Raw genomic sequence first — 17,480 nt, 5'->3', positions numbered from 1 at the left:
ATATATATATATATATATATATATATATATATATAGGATTAGGATCATGTAAAAACAAGTCTTAGGGTGAAAACATGAAAACAATTAATCCCAGCCGTAGATTATAATCTAACGGATGATATTTAATGTAAATATATCCTAATTTTCTCTCTCCTCCCGCGAAAACACTTTCTCTTTCCTCTGTTTTTCTTCCTCCTCTTCCTTCTCTCTTCACTTTCTCTCTCTAATTTCTCGACATTAGCTGAACTCCTTCAGCAACACCGCTTCAATTACCATCAGCGAACTCCTTCAGCAACACCGCTTCAATTACTTTGATTTTTAGCAATTTTTCTCAGCTCTACGATCTATTATCAGGTGAGTTCTTTGTGTAATTTCGCTATTTTTGCACGATTTGAGGTTATTAGGTTTCTGAAATTTTGTTTGCTGGAATTTCATGAGTACTTTTTTGTAGATTCAACCGAAAATTTAATGTCTATTATGTTTTTTCGTGTATGATTTTTGTTTAATTTTGTAATTTTGCAAGTTTTTTATTTTATTTTTCGATTTGATTTTATTTTTGAATTTCCAACTTAAGTTTCGTTTTAGTAGAAGTATTTTTTAAATGTATTTTGTTTAATTTTTCTTAATTTAAGTAAACTAGGTTTTTATGTGTATTTTTGCTCGAAATTCTGCTTTTGTTGTTCTTCTTCATCTTCTTAGTAACACGATTTTTGTTTTGAGCATAATTTTGTTTTTGTTGATTTCGAGTTTAGCTGATTTTTGTGGATTTTGATTTCGAATTAATGCCTGTTAGGAATGCGAATAGCTAAAATGCGAATTGTGTGTGTGTGTTGTGTTTTGGAGTAGTTAATTTGAATTTGAGTAATTTTGAAGTGTTTTAAGTGGATTTGTGAGTGAATTCGGGAGAGTTTGGAGTAGTTAATTCGAATTTTGAGTAATTTGAAGTGTTTTTAAGTGGATTTGTGAGTGAATTCGGGAGAGTTTGGAGTAGTTAATTCGAATTTTGAGTAATTTGAAATGTTTTTTAGTGGATTTGTGAGTGAATTAGTGAGAGTTTGGAGTAGTTAATTCGAATTTTGAGTAATTTGAAGTGTTTTTAGTGGATTTGTGAGTGAATTAGTGAGAGTTTGGAGACATAAATTAGCTACACTGGTTCCTGCTTCCACTTGGTGTCCAACTCGATTTGTATTTTCCCGTGTTCCGTTTGGTGTAGGCAACAGGAATGGTCATCAATCTCTTGCTAATGATGATCTGGAATTGAGACTGACCAACATGGTGACATGTTTGGAGATGGACTAACTGCCTTGGTTGCATTGGTGTTCCTTGATGCTGTTGTGTTTCTCTCTTACAACCTGTCTTTCTTATTTGTGATTTGAAGTGGTTTCAGCTGCATCAAATGTCATTAGGTTCCTACATGAATTATTTGCCTTTTGCACTTAGATAAATTTTCTGGTGTTTGTGATATTGATGCAAAGACTCTTTCCACATCAACCGTAGAAAGAAAGAAAGAAAGAAAGAACATAAAGTATGAAGAATGCTTCCTGGTTTAAGATACTGACTTTGATTCTATATGTCCGATTTTTGGTGTTGAGCAGATTGCTTAAGCGACTAACCCAGGAGCTACAAACATCTGGGTGGATTGTGATAGATTGCTTCTGATCATGCTAAATCGACATCTACATGACTTTCTTGACTGTTGAAAAGTGTACTTCTAGTCTGACATATGTGCATGGTTAATTTGACTCTGTACTGGATTTTGCTTCAAAATTTCTGAATTAGGCCTGTTTTGAACTTGAATCAAGGTAGCCAGAATTCGAGGATTTGGATACCTTAGTTTGATCTGATTTTCACTGCCCTGACCTGACCTGAATTGATTTTTTTATTCGTAAACAAATTGGTTGTCAAAAGACATAAATATGAATATGACCTGAACTTGTTCTAAAACCAAACCAAAATAAACTGAATCTTTTGGAGGGTGTTGGACTATGTTATTTTTGAAGTTTTTGTTTTAAAAAAAGGTCACTATGCCATAAAAAGAGGCAACTACTTTGGTTTCTTTTGTTTATCTTTTCATATGTCTTGTTACAGGGTGCAACAAGGATTTTCATTCGATTGGATTAGATTTTATTCCTATGGTGAGAACTAGAGGTGGTGCTACTTTTAAAAAAAAGGAGAGGCCTTCGTAGCTCAGCAGGAGGAGTTAAATTGAAAGATACAGGAGGTATGATGAATGTTTGATTTTTGGATTATTAACCTTAATATACTAGTTGCTCTATTATGATAGTCTCCTAATACTATAGAATGTAGGTCCCTATATTAATATAAAAGTTACTATATTATTAGTTCCCTATGTAACTGAAAAAAGGTCACTATATCAATGACAATGATTATTATTTTTAAGTTATTAGTTTGCTATATTATAATTGTTTGCTAAGATGAAAATGAAGATAATTGTATATATAACTATATGCTTGCGTGTTTTTAGCATGTATCAATCTCGATCATGAAGATGAAGAGCATATTGATGGTGGAAGCAAAATGATCGATGATGATACTAACAGAGATAAAGATGCTTGTATTGAAAAAGGATTGAAAAGAAAGCTATCACTAAGAAAAAGAAACCTTCTAACATTGAGAATGCTATACCTTTGTCAACTGTGATGGAAGGAAAGAAGGGGAATAAGTCTTCTTCTTCACATGCTATTGTTTTGCCAGCTAAGAAGAGAAAGTTGGATGAAAATGAAGGTCTTAAAGTGAAGAAAGTGAAGGCAAATAAGGATAAGAACATTGTGATTCATAGGCAAGAATCTGCAATCATAGATAGTGATGTACATATGTAAGTGAATATTTGTTTCTTTTTTTGAAGTTTTGTTTAAAAAAAAGGTCACTATGCTATAAAAAGAGGCTACTATTTTGGTTTCTTTTGTTTATCTTTTCCGTATGTCTTGTTACAGGGTGCAACGAGGATTTAAAACACGTTGCAGGCCATTTCATTTAGTAGAGATGATAAAAACTTTTTCAGATGATCAAATCAAGGCTGTTAAAGAAATTGGCTTTGGAGGTTTGTTATCTTTGAAGGTGAAACGAACTGCAACTGATATGCTATCATGGTTGGTAGATTGTTTTGATCATGGTAGCTGCATGTTTACTATTGATGGTAAAAAAGATTTTGTTGTGACTGAATTTGATGTGTATGATGTTTTTTGCCTTCCTTGCAAAACATCTAAGAAAGTTGAAGAAATTTCTCGTTGTGCTAATGTCATCAACCCTGATTATGATTTAAAGGTTAAATGGAGGTCTCATTTTTGGTCTTATGGGTGAGAATGATCAGATTCCTTTGGGTTTTTTGGAATCTAAGATCCCTTTACTAGTAGATGGTGGGGAAGAATTCAGACAGCTTTTTATCATGCATGCTTTTTCAAGTTTTTTAGCACCTACGTCCAACAGAACTGTGGATTTGAGAATTGTAAAATGTTTGGTTGATGTTAATCAAATAAGAATTATAATTGGTCAAAATATGTCTTAGATAGACTTTGTGAAGCCGTGAAGAGCTACAAAGAAGGAAATATAGAATGGTTTTGTGGTTGTGTTTTGATGTTAGAGATTATCTATTTTCATCGATTGAGGTTTAGGAATGTTGTGTTAAATTCTACAATACCTTTAATTCAACATTGGACTGATGTGGATATAAGAGATAGAATTAGAAATGAAAAGTTTGTCCAAGGGTTTTGGTGTGGAATTCTTGAGTTTGATACATATCCAGTGAGTGAGAAGTTGCAATTTGAGGATGGACAAGTTGTTTGTAATCAATTCAAGGAAGCTCCTGTGAATCAAACTTCTGGAAAAGAATCTGTTGTTTATGAAGGTGTCCGTAGCAATGTTAAGGGTGTTATTCAGTTTGAGCTACCTGCCAGTTCAATGTCTAATGAGGAAATCCGTTCAATTGCTATTGATGTAAGTATTTTACCCTTTAATTCTGTCTGTCTGTTTGGTTTTTTCTTTTTTTTTTTTTTTTTTTTTGTCACAAATTATTTTATTAAATCTAAGTGCTACATTTTTTTTTCACAGGAAGTTTATGAGAAGTTTTGCTCATGAAAAGAGATTTAGAAGTGGTATCTAACTTCTACATGAATGAGTTGAAAGTGTTATTTCAGACTCGTAAATCTAATGATGCTTCAACTTCGACACCCTCCAATGTCCCAAACTGATTTATTCTTTATGAATCCTCGTGTTCATGAAATTGTTGATGAGATTGTGTCTCTTGTAAATTGGGTAAGCAAAGTGCCTAATGGTTTGGATGATGATGATATTGATGATAATGGTGCACCTGCAAAAGAGATTAATGTTGTAGTTGGTGAGGTTCCAAGGATAGGTTTTGAGCATGTTTTGAGTAATGGAAAATCTAAATGCTCCCTTGCTATGGATGTTAGTCTCTTTGGTGATAAAGTTACATATGTAACTGAATATATGAAGTCAAGTAATAAGGATATGAAGGTTTTGGATGCAGTTGTCCAGGAACTTGTTGACTACTGCATTAGTGATTATCATGGTTTCGATCTCAAGTAAGTCATGTCATTGTTCTTTTTGTTATTTATTTTCAAATTTTAATAATAAGTGACTATGTTAATATACATGTGTCTTTTTATTTCCTTGTACAGTGAGGTGTTGGTATCTTTTGGCAAACCATTTGAGATTACAAGGAATGAATTCCTTTCATTAGGTGCACCGGCTATTGCTATATCTTCTGCTATTATTGATTGTTGGGCTATGTTGCTTAATGAAAACCAGAAGAGTAGTGCACATGGACCTCAAAAACTATATTTTGGTGTTTCTCAAAGTGTAAGTATCTTTCGGCTATTTAGTTACTACATCATTATAATGGTAGTTGTTCATTATAAAAAATTCATAAATTAATTTCACTATGTATTGAAAACAGTCACTATGATTCATAAATTAATTTCACTATGCAATGAAAACAGTCACTATGTAATGCAAGTAATTACATTTAAGAAAAAATAACTCTACCTTCTAATTTTTTTAATATTTAATTAATGTTTGTTCTTTTTTAGGCTTTTTTACTGAAAGTTGCAAACACAGATAGTAACACACAAGACATTGACAAGCTATTTGACATTTGGTCAAGATGGTTGTTCATTCCTTGCAATGATTTTGATATTGCAAATGTTGAGTTGGTAATACATTGCAAATGTTGACAATCATTTTTCAACTAAGTACTTTTATATTAAGTTTTTCAAGCTTAATAGTTGTTTATTTATTTATTGCAGATATTTGTTCCTATACTCTTGAATGAGCACTTTTTCCTAATTGTTGTGAATTGAAGGAAGAAAAGCTTCAGTTCATAGATAATATGAGTTATGATACAAAGTACATGAGTGAGGTTGAGAAGTTCTCTGATGTTCTGGTAAAAATATGATATTTTGGATTTTATTTGTATTTTTCTAGTTAGGATATGCTTCATGGAACCTAAAGTATTAATTTATTTTGCCTAGAGTGATATGCTGAGTACTTTTCTTGATCAACGCCTTCCTCAAAGTAATGACTCAGTGAAGAACATGATTGAGTATACTTTGGAGTCACCTTCTGTAAATTGGAAGTCTGGAAAACAGAAGAATAATGATAGTGGCATTTATACTATGGTCAGCATGCTTTACTTTGATGGAGCTGATGTGTTCGACTGCAATGTTTTGAAAACGGTTATCTCGTCTCATTTTTTTTATTTGGCTTTCAATTTTTATTATATTAACTATTTCCTCCATGGAATTTAACTAGCTTTTTTATTCTAATTTTTGCTTAAATTTAGGTTTCAACTAGACGGACATTGAGAGCTCAGATTGCTGCTACTCTGGTATTATCTGATATGAACATTGTCAGAGATGAAGTTCTTGAAAAGCTATCTGAATTCAGATTAATAAGGAGTCAAGTTGCAAAAGATGTTTTTGATGGGATTAAGAAGAAAACAAAGCAAGGTAAAAAGGAAAAGAAAGTATAGGCAGACTAACGAATATGTGGATGAAGTTTTTTGCTCGGAAGTATTTGTATTTTGCACAGAAGTAGGAAATCTAATGTAATGATGTAGTTTGCATCAACAAATGGATAATCTGACAAAATTGTATAAGTGTTAATATAGAACAATATGATATGATTGCAGTTCATACAAAGCTTTTTGAATTGGTGGTATTGGTAGTTCTTTTGATATGTAATCTTTAATTGACATTCAAGAAGTTTAGTGAAATATATATTAGTTATAAATTTGGCGCCTATGTTATAAAAAAATGGTACCTATGTTATTTAAAAAGGTTTCTATATGATAAGGTCACTATGTATTTAAAAAGGTATCTATGTTATTTAAAAGGTTTCTATATTATAAGGTCACTATGTATTTAAAATGTTATTAGTTCAATGTGTTATATATAATTAAGTTATAATGCAAAATTATCACCATATTCATTATTATATTTTGTATACATATGTGACAAGTTTTCAAAGGACCTATGATAAATATGTACCTAAAAATGTCTAACTTTTTTTTATCTCTTAAAAAAGAAAAAAAAAACTTGAAAAAGGATATTATATTACTTTTTATAGTCATTATGTAAGTAAAATGGCATTATATGAGGTAAAAATTTCCAATTACTATGCGATGCAAAAGGATCACTATGAGATGCAAGAGCGTTACTATGTGATAAAAAAGATTTCTATAATAATCTGTCTCTATTTAAATAAAAGGTCACTATGTAAGGTAAAAGTGTCGTATTTATATTAATCTATTCTTAAGCTATTCATTTAGTATATCAATTAAAAGAACGAGCCCCTCCTTCCCTAACTTTGTATTGGCTTAATCGATGTGGATTAGAAGAATTGTTAAAATGTGAGTAGTTTTTATACGGTTGTTATATCATAATAAAGGTCATTATATCACTAAAAAGGTTATCACGGAATAAGGTGTCAATACGATGAAAAAAAGTCACTATGACGTTAAAAACACATACTATAATATAAATTGAAGTTATCATATGCCAATATGTCACTACATCAAAAATAACAATATAAAGGTCAATAAAAAGTTTAACAATAAAAGGTCACCCTATCAATAAAATTTGAACAATAAAAGGTCCCTGTTTAATATATGTGAAACAATAACAATCACTATATCAATAAAAAGGGCACTATAGCACTATGTTCTTTCTTTCCTCTCATCTCCTCTATTTCAGCACTAGGCTGTCAGTAGCCGATGTTGCTTCTTGTAAATATGAAGTGGTTTTGCAGCCTTTCTACTCTTCTTTGAAATCCTGAAATCATGTACACGAACATATATAAAGTGAAAATCTAGTGGGAAGTAAACATAGTACAAAATTTATTTATTTTTTTCTACAAAAATACCTCATTCAAGTTGGATTTTTTTTGCGGACAATTCCGACTATCATGGTTTGTTCTCTGACCACAAGTTCTACAAAGTCTATCTTTCCTTTGGCTTTCCTCAATAGCTATCTCTTTGTCAGATTTTTTCCTTTTTCCACTACCACTACCTTTGTTGGAAGACTTGTTTGGAGGAAGAATATCAACAACTATGTCATTAGATCCAACAAATAATTCGATGTGTTTATTTTTTGCCTCACGTTTATCAACTGGACTTATAGAATCCAAGTCTTTCATCTCATTTTCAAAAGATATTAGCTTAGACAACAATGACTCTAGGCATTCAACTTTCTCCTCACAAAGACTTACACATGAAAAAAACCTGCACCATAAATCACCAACTAGCTTTTGCTTCTTATCCTTCTCTGCCCCATCAAGCAAGTTGTTTAAGCCAAAAATTGGTTTCTTCATAGCTTCTTTAGTCCAACGATGTAAAACATATTGCCTTGGAATCTCAAATAAGAACTTTCCTTTCATGACAAAGAGAATGTGACAACATAATATTCCAACAGATTCAAACATTTTACAAGAGCATGAAGCATCATTAGAACACAAAACATATGTGACATGATAGCTTTTTTTCCTTGTGTTGTCAACAATTCTATATTGCTCAATCCCTTCTTCTTCTTTGATGGTAACATTACTTATACCACAATTGTACAAAGCATGCTTGAATTCCTTTTGGAATATGTAAAATACATTATGAGTGTAAGCAAATGCAGCATGCTTTTCCAAGTACAGGGGGGTGACAAGTTGGGGATGTGTAGTTTTTGAAGTAGCATTCAACTTGTCTTGTGTGTGCCTTTGAGCATCGATTGCAGATTCATAGCGAAACCACAACTCAACCAATAACAAATGCTGATTGGTGAAATTAGTGAAAAAGCTATTTTCACTCTCTGATCTTTGAGTTGACCTTAAAATCCCACCCATAAAAAGGTCACGAAAGTAGGAAGGAATCCACATATTCCTTATATTATACATATTTTTGAACCAATCTTCATTCACTAAATCAAATTCAGACATCACAGACTGCCAACCAATTTCAAATTCTTCTAGTTCAAGGTCTCTATTCCACACAACAGAGTTTAGTTTATGAAGAAAATCAGTTTCTAAGCATAATTTGGGCCCTACCTTTTGTGGCACTTTTTTCATAATGTGCCACATACAAAACCTATGTTTTGCCTTATCAAGAACTTTTTCAATTGCCACTTTCATCGCAGGGTCTTGATCTGTCATGATACAGGTAGGCTGACAGTTATTCATTGCCTTTAAGAAAGTTTCAAATAACCATTCAAAGGATTCAATATCCTCCTTTGCAAGTAAGCCTATCCCAAAAGTCACACACTTACCATGGTGATCAACACCCGTAAATGGGGCAAAAACCATAGAGTATTTGTTGGTGTCAAATGTTGTATCAAATGTAATCATATCACAGAACAACGAATAATTTTTTCTACTAATTGCATCTGCCCAAAATACTCTTGTCAAGCGTTGATGTTCATCCATACAATGCTCAAAGAAAAAGGCACCTTCACTGTTTTCAGCTTTTTCTTTCAAATTGTTTATAAACATCGAAGCATCTTTCTCTTGTATGTAAGCTTTCAAGTCTCGATTAAAGTTCTTGAAATCATTCAATGTTGCACCTATATTATCATAGCTACCAAGATGTTCTTTCATCAACTTATAAGACTTGTTTGGACCAATGTTCAATCTAGAGTTGTCAAAAATGAATTTTTTCTGGCTAAGTTTAAGGTTTCCAACATTTGCCAAAAAATTCATTGTGTTGGGAGAAGCAAGATTGTGGCTATGAGATTCATGAAAGACATAAACCATCCATTTTCCATCTGAACGTTCTCTAAACCCAATCATTGCATTACATCCAACACGATTTATGGTTCTTTTTCTAGCTTTAGGATTTTTATCTTTGTTAGAAACTTTTGCTTTAGTTTCACCATCCTTCGTAAACCCTTGTTTATTACAATGTAAATATTTCAAGTAGACTTTATCACTATCTTTAATTCTCTTTTCAGTACCTAGTCTTACCACAAACCCACCAAATCTAGCATATTGCTTATAAAAATCAACACCTTTAAGTAAGGAATCAAAAAGCATACCAAGTGTAGGCTTTAGTTCAGGGGACAACACGGTATAAACTCTTTTGTTCCTCTGGGAGTGTAACACACACTTGGGCCCTTTAGTGACGGTAAGTTTTCAGCAACATTGGTAGTTGTAGATGTATTTGAGCAACTACCTTCTTCTGACTCCTCTTGCATTGTCTGCATATAATATCAAATATATGGTTTACAATGGGTACTATAATAAAATAATCCATTCCATGGTGCAACTAACTGGACACCAACAAAAACAGTCTAAAATATATGGTTATGGTATCATAAAAAAGAGTTACTATATGGTATTAAGCAAGGTGTTAGTCATTTAAGCAAATACACAAACACCTTATGTGCAACAATTTCTCCTAGTGTTTAATATCATATATCCAGGAAAAAAAAAACTTTAATATAAAAAAAATATATATATATTGCAAATATTTATACAAAAACGAAAAAAAGAGCATATTGTTGATGAGGATTGAAACTACAAGTTGATGAGATTGAAACTAAAAAACAGAGCACTATTATAAAAACAGTCTACAATAATCACATACAAGGAAATAACCTACCATGCGCAATCAAATAGAAATTCAAGAAATTCAGCTTATATACAAGGAAATAATCACAGTTATATCGGTATTGTAAGCCGCAATCAACTAGAAATTCAGCTAAAAACAGAAATTAAAGAATGAAGAACACTTACTAAGATTATTGAGGAAGCCCCAAATTATTGAAGAATCACGAGCCCTCAATTTTGGGAGTAAATAATCAAAGTAGCCCTAAAATTTGACGAATTGAGGAATTGACGATTTGATAATGAGATGAAAAGAGGATTTGCTGAGATTTGCTGAGATTTTGCGTTTTTTTAGCAAAATTAACAGAGGATTTGCTGAGATTTGCTAAGATTTTGTGTACCTTGTATTTCAACCGTTAGATTATATCATTAATAATCAATGGCTGAGATTTGCTGTTTTTAATTTTCACCATAAGCCCTGTTTTTAGCGGAACCCTCCCGTATATATATATATGAACCTACCATAATTGGTCAATGGAGAATATCAAATGTGAAACAAAAGAATAAAATAAACACAAACGGCCAGCCACATTTTTTTTCTCTCTCTTCTCTCTCCTCTCTCCTCTCCTCCATTTTCTCTTCCCTGAAGAAGTGAATTGAAGCACCGAATTTCTTGGCACTCCAACCCAGATCGCGTCGTCTTCGTTTCTCTCTCCTCTTTTCTTCTCCGATCTATCATTCGTCATCGTCGTGGGTTAGGGGCTGGCCTGGTTAGGGTGCTTTCATCGTCGTTGGTTAGGGGTCTGGGTATGGTTATGGGTTCGATCTAGGTTAGGGTGGGTTTTGGGTGTGGGTTGTTCGTGGGTGGGTTTGGCGGTTGTTCGTTTTGGGTAGAATTGGTTTGGTGGTGGTTTCGTGGGTGGGTAGTGGCCTGGTGGTTTCGTGGGTGGGTAGTGGCCTGGTGGTTTCGTGGGTGGGTAGTGGTAATGTTGTGGGTGGGTAGTGGTGGTTTTGTGGTTCTGGGTTCTAGATCTGTTTTGTTGGTGGTTTAGGTTGGTAGTGGTAATTTTGTTGGTGGTAATTTCGTGGTTGCTGGTGGTTAGGGTGGGTTTTGGGCTGGTGGCGTGGGGCAGTGGGTACGGGAGGTGGTGGTGGTGTGGTGGAGTTAAAGGCTTTGAGGTGGTGTAGGATTAGGGGTTATTTACTTGGTTAGGACTTACTAATAAGTCCAGCCAGGAGTTACTTGGTAGGGGTTACTTACATGAGGTTATTTGAGGGGTTACTTTGGGGGTTACTTGAGTGGAGTTACTAATAGGGCAGTCTGCCGCACCATGCGGCCACTGTAAAATAAATATGTAATCTAGGATAAAATATAAGAAAGTTTGAATAAAAAATATAATATTTAGTCATAAAAGATGGAAAAAATAATTTTTATTTGCTTGATTAGGGATAAAATAAAAAGTTGATTTTGGACCAAATTACTTTTTATACTGGTATTGAAATATAGTTTTAAATTGGTATTTGCACGGGATCTAATCTAATACTGATTAAATCAAAGTATTGTAATTTTAATGAAGCTGATGAGAGAGTATATAATACCACCAACTATACTTTATGTATTACAGAGTATAATTTAAAATCATCAAATTATATTATAGTTATACATATATTTTTCTAAAATTATGCGTTCAGCCTTATGCTGCATGCTAGCTATAAAATAACTTAAACGAAGGGAGTACTAAAATTTGATTTAAGCAAAAAAAAACGGACCGGGGAGCTATTACAAAACTCTCTGTTGTAAACTGATATTATGTTTTTTATGATTGAGAATAAAGAGGATTTAGGCAAAAAATTGCTTGAGAAATATTGGTGGATGATCGACTTCGCCAACAAAGATGAAAGAACTGCCCTTGATGCGGCTAGGGAATCAAATATATCATGGCTTACAAATTTGCTGAAGAAGCCTTCTTTGATACTACAAAGAAAATCCTTCGATTGGATTACCAAATGTGAGGAAGATGAGACACACTTTGTACTTAACTTCATTGATTATTGCAAAGATCTTCGTCAAGTTTGTCGTGAGCTGAATGATACTCCTCTGCACCACATCAAATTGCATTCTTATGAAGAGTACTTAAATTTGTTAAAGAAGCCATCCATTGCGGAACTAAAGAATACAGCTGATTATGAGGGTGCAACACCTTTGCATCGTGCCCTAGAGAGGAAGGACATGCATTTTGTAAAGGCCCTACTCGATGATGGTGTTGAACATAACATATAAGATCGTCATGGTAAAACTGCCATGGATTTGCTTGATGAGCTTTGCGAGGAAAACAACGAATGGGTATGCTCTTCCAAATCGTTTTTTTATGACTTTTTGAGAAACTATATAATAAAACCCAAATTTTGTAAAAAAAATTATCTAATAAAAAAAATGGTGTAAAAAACTATCTAATAAAAGGTAAAATGTTGTAAGATACTACCTATGACCGGATCTATTCTGTTGACCAAACTTTCTGTCGTTGACCCACCTCTACAGTAACTTTGAAAATAAGATAGTAAAAAAACAATGGTTAAATATCGTATATATCAAGTAAGGAGGCATTAAAGTAGCTTTGAAAACAGGTTTATTTGCATGGGAATAGGTAAATATTTTTGTAAATATAAAAAAATACTCGCTCCGGCCCATAATTACAGACAAATAACTCTAAAAAGTACGGTTTTAAAGGAGGATGGAAAAAAGTAGAGGAATATTGTATGAAAAAAATAAAAAGTGAAGAATGTTGTATGGGATAATAAAAAATAGAGAATATCGTATGGAAAAGTTAAAAAGTAAGCAATGATTTTTTTGGTATGTGTGTATTTTGTATGAAAAAGAGAAATAATAAGTAATAATATGATTGTTTAGATATGTGTGTAATTTTTGGGAAATACAAATTCTTAAATGGACCTGGTTCACACTAATTTATTGTGGACCACTAACATTAGAGAAAGTATGGTTGTTTTATTAACAAAAAAAGGGTCACTATAATTTTTTAAAAGGTCACTATGTTGAAATAAAAATCATTTTGGTAATATATAGGCCTAAGTGGTTATTTTTGTAATGAAATATTTTATATACTGATCAATATGAATAATAAAGGTCACTATGCTAAAATTAGGGTAATAGCGTCGTATTTCAAGTTCACAATATTATTAAACGTTGTAGTAGTTTTAATAAAGGTTACTATGTTAAAAATAAGGTTACTATGTTAAAAATAATGGTCACTATGTTCAATATAATGTCAGTTGCGTGTGTATAGACCTCGAGTCCACAATAATATTATTGTGGACCAGGTCCACGCAAGTCTTTTTGTTTATGAAAAAACTAAAAAAGTAAGCAATGATTATGTGTTATTTTTCGTAATAGGAGGAACATTTTAGGACATCCAAAATAGTATATTTGTCTGTAATTATGGGACGGATGGAGTTAATCAGAGTAAATAACTTTATTTGAATTTAATTCCAATAAACTTAACCCTCCCTCAGAAATGAAAGGAATACTGTATAAAATAAGGATAATAAGAATGAATTTGTAAATATCTTTAGTTGAATTTAATTTTAATGTATTGGTCATTCTGCTAATCTATTTGGCTCACTAGCAAAATCAATATTCCCTCTGTTTTTTTTAAGTGCTCTATAGTGACATGATACGCATGTCGATGTAAAATTTAATCAATAATATCTTCAATTATCAATAACTATAAATCACAACGATTAAATACTAATAATCTATTCTCGTAAAAAATATCTATTCATTTAGACGATTCTATCTATTACCTATGAGACTATAATATTTATTACGTATGAATCAGAAACATTGATTAAAGCAGCTCAAATGAACAGTACCAAAATTTGAGGCACTTATAAAAAGACTGAGGAAGTATGATGGAGCTGAATTAACATATCTAATGGCGTGCAGGATATGATGTGCAAAGAGATGAATATAGTTCCACACTTGAATACAACATATGTCAATCCAGAAACAAATTTGGATCAAATGCGAAACACGCTATCTGTTGTTGCAGCTCTTTTAGCAACAATCACATTTGCGGCTGGATTTACACTTCCTGGTGGCCTTGATGATAAATCTGGGAACGCCATTTTGGCAAAGAAAGCAGCATTTTTAGTGTTTATACTAGCAGACGCGTATGCCATGTGCATGTCCATGTTGGTCCTGTTTTGCTTGATATGGTCTATGGTTTCCGAAATAAAATTGTCTTATATATTGGTGGATCGAAGTGTATTGATACTTATGCAAGGCCTATATGGCACGATGGTGGCATTTATGACCGGTATCTACACCATGATAGCGCATGACTCGTTATGGGCAGTCATTATAATCATCCTCATGTGCTCTTTCATTGTTATTTTGGCAAATAGGACCATTTTGCATTACATACTAGTGAAGCTACTCCCTGCAGCAAATAAAAACTTAGACAAGGGCCTTGATGAAAAGGTAGGATTGTCGGTTGTCTTTTATTTTTTACAAACATTAATTGCTCTTTGTTAAATTGTTTGAGGACTCTCGTGTCAGGAAACGTGATAGAATATAAAATAAAATTTAACTTGGGTTTCTAACCATCATTATAAGGAGAAATTCCCTGTTTCTCATGGTGAAAAACGAAATTTGTTTCTTATGGGGGCATTTTCGTGAATAAATCAATAACTTTTTCATTATTGTGGGCTCCACAGTTGAATAAAGTTGTTGATTTATTTACGAAAATATCATGTGAAAACAAAATTTGTTTCTCACCATGAGTATAAGTTTTTTGTTGTTGAGTTAATCTACTTAATCATGTGACAAATTAAAGGATTATAATTACTTCAAAGTTTAACAATGTAGCTAGAATCCTTATGATATCAGACACATGTTATCTATAGAGTAATTCCATCTGTGTATTTATTTATATGAGGTATCTTGTTCGAGAATTAATCTTAGCATATAAGAATTTTGAATTTATGTTTCAGGAAAAACCAATTCCTTCTAAAAAATCAACCTCGTTGACAAAGGAGGGAAACTTAATCAGTGCAACAAATCAAGATCTAGGAGATCAAAATCCATTGCTTGAGGAGGTAATAATAAAACCAATTATTTCTATAACATCATACTTCGTATAATTACAAATAATAATCATCAACAAGTACTTCTCACTTTTTATTGAAAATTGCATTGGTACATCATTGTGTTTTCCTAAAGTTTTCTGCCAAAAAATATGTGAGCTATTACTGCCAAAAAAATAATCTGAAGTACTTCGTATATATTAGAGTATTGATTACTTTGTTATTTAGGGTCTGTTCAGCAAAACTAGATGTAATTGTTGGCTATTAATTTTTGAGTAGTTGTGACCTATAGAAGTAGATCCGTAGATGTGAGCTGTCAAGTAGTAGCTGTTAGAGGTTAGCTGTCATTTTGTCAAGGTAGCGGTTCATGCTATGAGTGTTCGATAAAAGTAGCGATTGAAACTATAAATGCAGTTATCAATTATAATTATTATTATTAGTGTGACGTGTTATTTATCATATGTTTGATAATTTCAAATATTATATTGTATAACATATATTGCTAATAAATAATCAATTTAAAAATAAGATAGCAAAAAAAAAAAATAATGCTCATAAAGTCATAATGAAAGGTAAAAAAAAGATATGGAATAGATAATTTTGATATTATGGTCGACTGAAACAAATAATACTGAGTAAAAAAAATAAAAAAATAAAAAAAAAACATTGAACACTACTTTACAATTTCGAAAGCTATCTTTTTTAGCTTTTAACAACAGCTACTTAAAAGCTACATTTACCTGTACCAGCTAACACTAAAGGCCTTCTCTCATTGACTGAACTCCGGTGAACTGAACTGAACGGAACTCAGCTGAATTGAACTGAATTGAAATTAAATGAATATTTTATAAGAGAAGGAAATTAGGAACTGGACTGAGCTGAGCTGAACTGAACTGAACTGAACTGAACTGAACTGAATTTCAACGTAAGAGAACAGCCCTAATTCACCACACTAATATTATTTTAAGTAGTGTTTTGACTAGGTCTAAAAGCTAACAGTTACCTTAAAGCTAATGCCGAACAGGCCCTAAATAATTTTGTGTCCTATTGTCCTGCAGTCACAACTTACAAGTTTTGTTTGCATGAATTGCAATGTGAAATTCATCTACTCCATAAAATCTAATGCACATTCGATTAATTTTTCATGCACATTAATTGTACAAAAAATGCACATATGATTAAGAAAAATATGCAAATTTATAAATGCACATATGATTACGAAAAATATGCAAATTTATTTATAAATATGCATATACAATTAAAATATTTATATACCAATTAACCTAAGCTTGATCCAAAAAAAAAAAAAAAAAAAAAAAACTAAGCTTGATCTAATGAGAAAGATTGTACCTTCCAACCTTAAGGTTGGGTTTCAATTTCCACTAGAGACACTTTAAAGGTGGTGATTCTTTACCCTTCCCCCACACTCTCAAAATGTCCGATATATGTACCTATATTTTGTAATGAAAATGCTTATATTTTTGTAATGTATGTATATGGTTGTCATTCAAGGTGTAGTTTCTTGAAATGAGAAGGATAAATGTGCAAAAAAATAAATAAATAAATAAATAATAAATATAAATATAAATAAATCATTAAATGTTTAGTTTGAAAATCATTAAATGTCATTAAGGAAAATGATATACATAGCCCTTAGGGCCTACATATAAGCATTAAATTTTCAGTTGAAAATCGTAAAAAGTTAAGAAATCATATACTCCCTCCGTCCCAAAAAGAACGACCCATTTGACCAAAACTTTGTCCCAAAAAGAATGACCCATTTGCATTAAAACACCACCAATTTGCAACAATATTTGTGCAAAATTAGCTTCCCCCGTATAAAAATTTTATTTTCCATGTTATTTTATTACTTTCTCTCTCTATTTTTTTTACAAACCCCATGTAAATTTATCTTTCCAATATACTTTTACTTCTTTTTACTTAACTTCCTTAATACCCGTGTAATCAACCCAAATGGGTCGTTCTTTTTGGGACGGAGGGAGTATATAAAAACACTTATTACACTTATTTACGCGTGTTTTTGTCATGAATTTCTAATTTTATACAATTTTCAAGAGTGTATTTAAAGCTTATATATAGCCCTTAGGGATACATATAGCATAACCTTATGTCATGTAAATAATAACTTTCCAAATATATAAGGGTAAATGTAATTTTAAATATTATTAAGGACACATTAACTAGTCTTATAATAACTTTTTTTTTTTTTGGTGTTTAGAGAGCCACAAGGGCGGGGGTGAGAATCAATCCCAGAATCTCTGGAAATCGGGAGGGACACTCTAACCACTTGAGCT

The 17,480-nt window shown here is 32.2% G+C and overlaps 4 protein-coding genes across 4 annotated transcripts; 2 read left to right on the top strand and 2 right to left on the bottom strand.

The window, feature by feature from the left end:
• The first annotated feature begins 4,167 nt into the window (after positions 1-4,167).
• LOC110696755 lies at positions 4,168-5,339 on the top strand. The gene is made up of 4 exons (XM_021874105.1): positions 4,168-4,562; positions 4,659-4,839; positions 5,070-5,192; positions 5,286-5,339. Exons 1-4 carry the CDS (start codon positions 4,168-4,170, stop codon positions 5,337-5,339), a joined length of 753 nt encoding a protein of 250 aa, XP_021729797.1.
• Positions 5,340-5,351: 12 nt separating this feature from the next.
• On the top strand, positions 5,352-6,150 carry LOC110696667. The gene is made up of 3 exons (XM_021874023.1): positions 5,352-5,422; positions 5,511-5,714; positions 5,822-6,150. Exons 1-3 carry the CDS (start codon positions 5,369-5,371, stop codon positions 6,008-6,010), a joined length of 447 nt encoding a protein of 148 aa, XP_021729715.1. The 5' UTR covers positions 5,352-5,368; the 3' UTR covers positions 6,011-6,150.
• Positions 6,151-6,912: 762 nt separating this feature from the next.
• On the bottom strand, positions 6,913-7,916 carry LOC110696666. Its single transcript, XM_021874022.1, has 2 exons — positions 7,402-7,916; positions 6,913-7,310 (listed from the first exon to the last, which is right to left on the bottom strand). Exons 1-2 carry the CDS (start codon positions 7,912-7,914, stop codon positions 7,293-7,295), a joined length of 531 nt encoding a protein of 176 aa, XP_021729714.1. The 5' UTR covers positions 7,915-7,916; the 3' UTR covers positions 6,913-7,292.
• A 165-nt stretch (positions 7,917-8,081) lies between these two features.
• LOC110696753 (protein FAR1-RELATED SEQUENCE 5-like) lies at positions 8,082-9,549 on the bottom strand. The gene is made up of 2 exons (XM_021874104.1): positions 8,177-9,549; positions 8,082-8,115 (listed from the first exon to the last, which is right to left on the bottom strand). Exons 1-2 carry the CDS (start codon positions 9,547-9,549, stop codon positions 8,082-8,084), a joined length of 1,407 nt encoding a protein of 468 aa, XP_021729796.1.
• Between the last annotated feature and the right edge of the window lie 7,931 nt (positions 9,550-17,480).

Source organism: Chenopodium quinoa, unplaced genomic scaffold (genome assembly GCF_001683475.1).
Source record: "Chenopodium quinoa cultivar QQ74 unplaced genomic scaffold, ASM168347v1, whole genome shotgun sequence".
NCBI lineage: Eukaryota > Viridiplantae > Streptophyta > Magnoliopsida > Caryophyllales > Amaranthaceae > Chenopodium > Chenopodium quinoa.
This window is presented reverse-complemented; position numbering and strand designations above follow the sequence as displayed.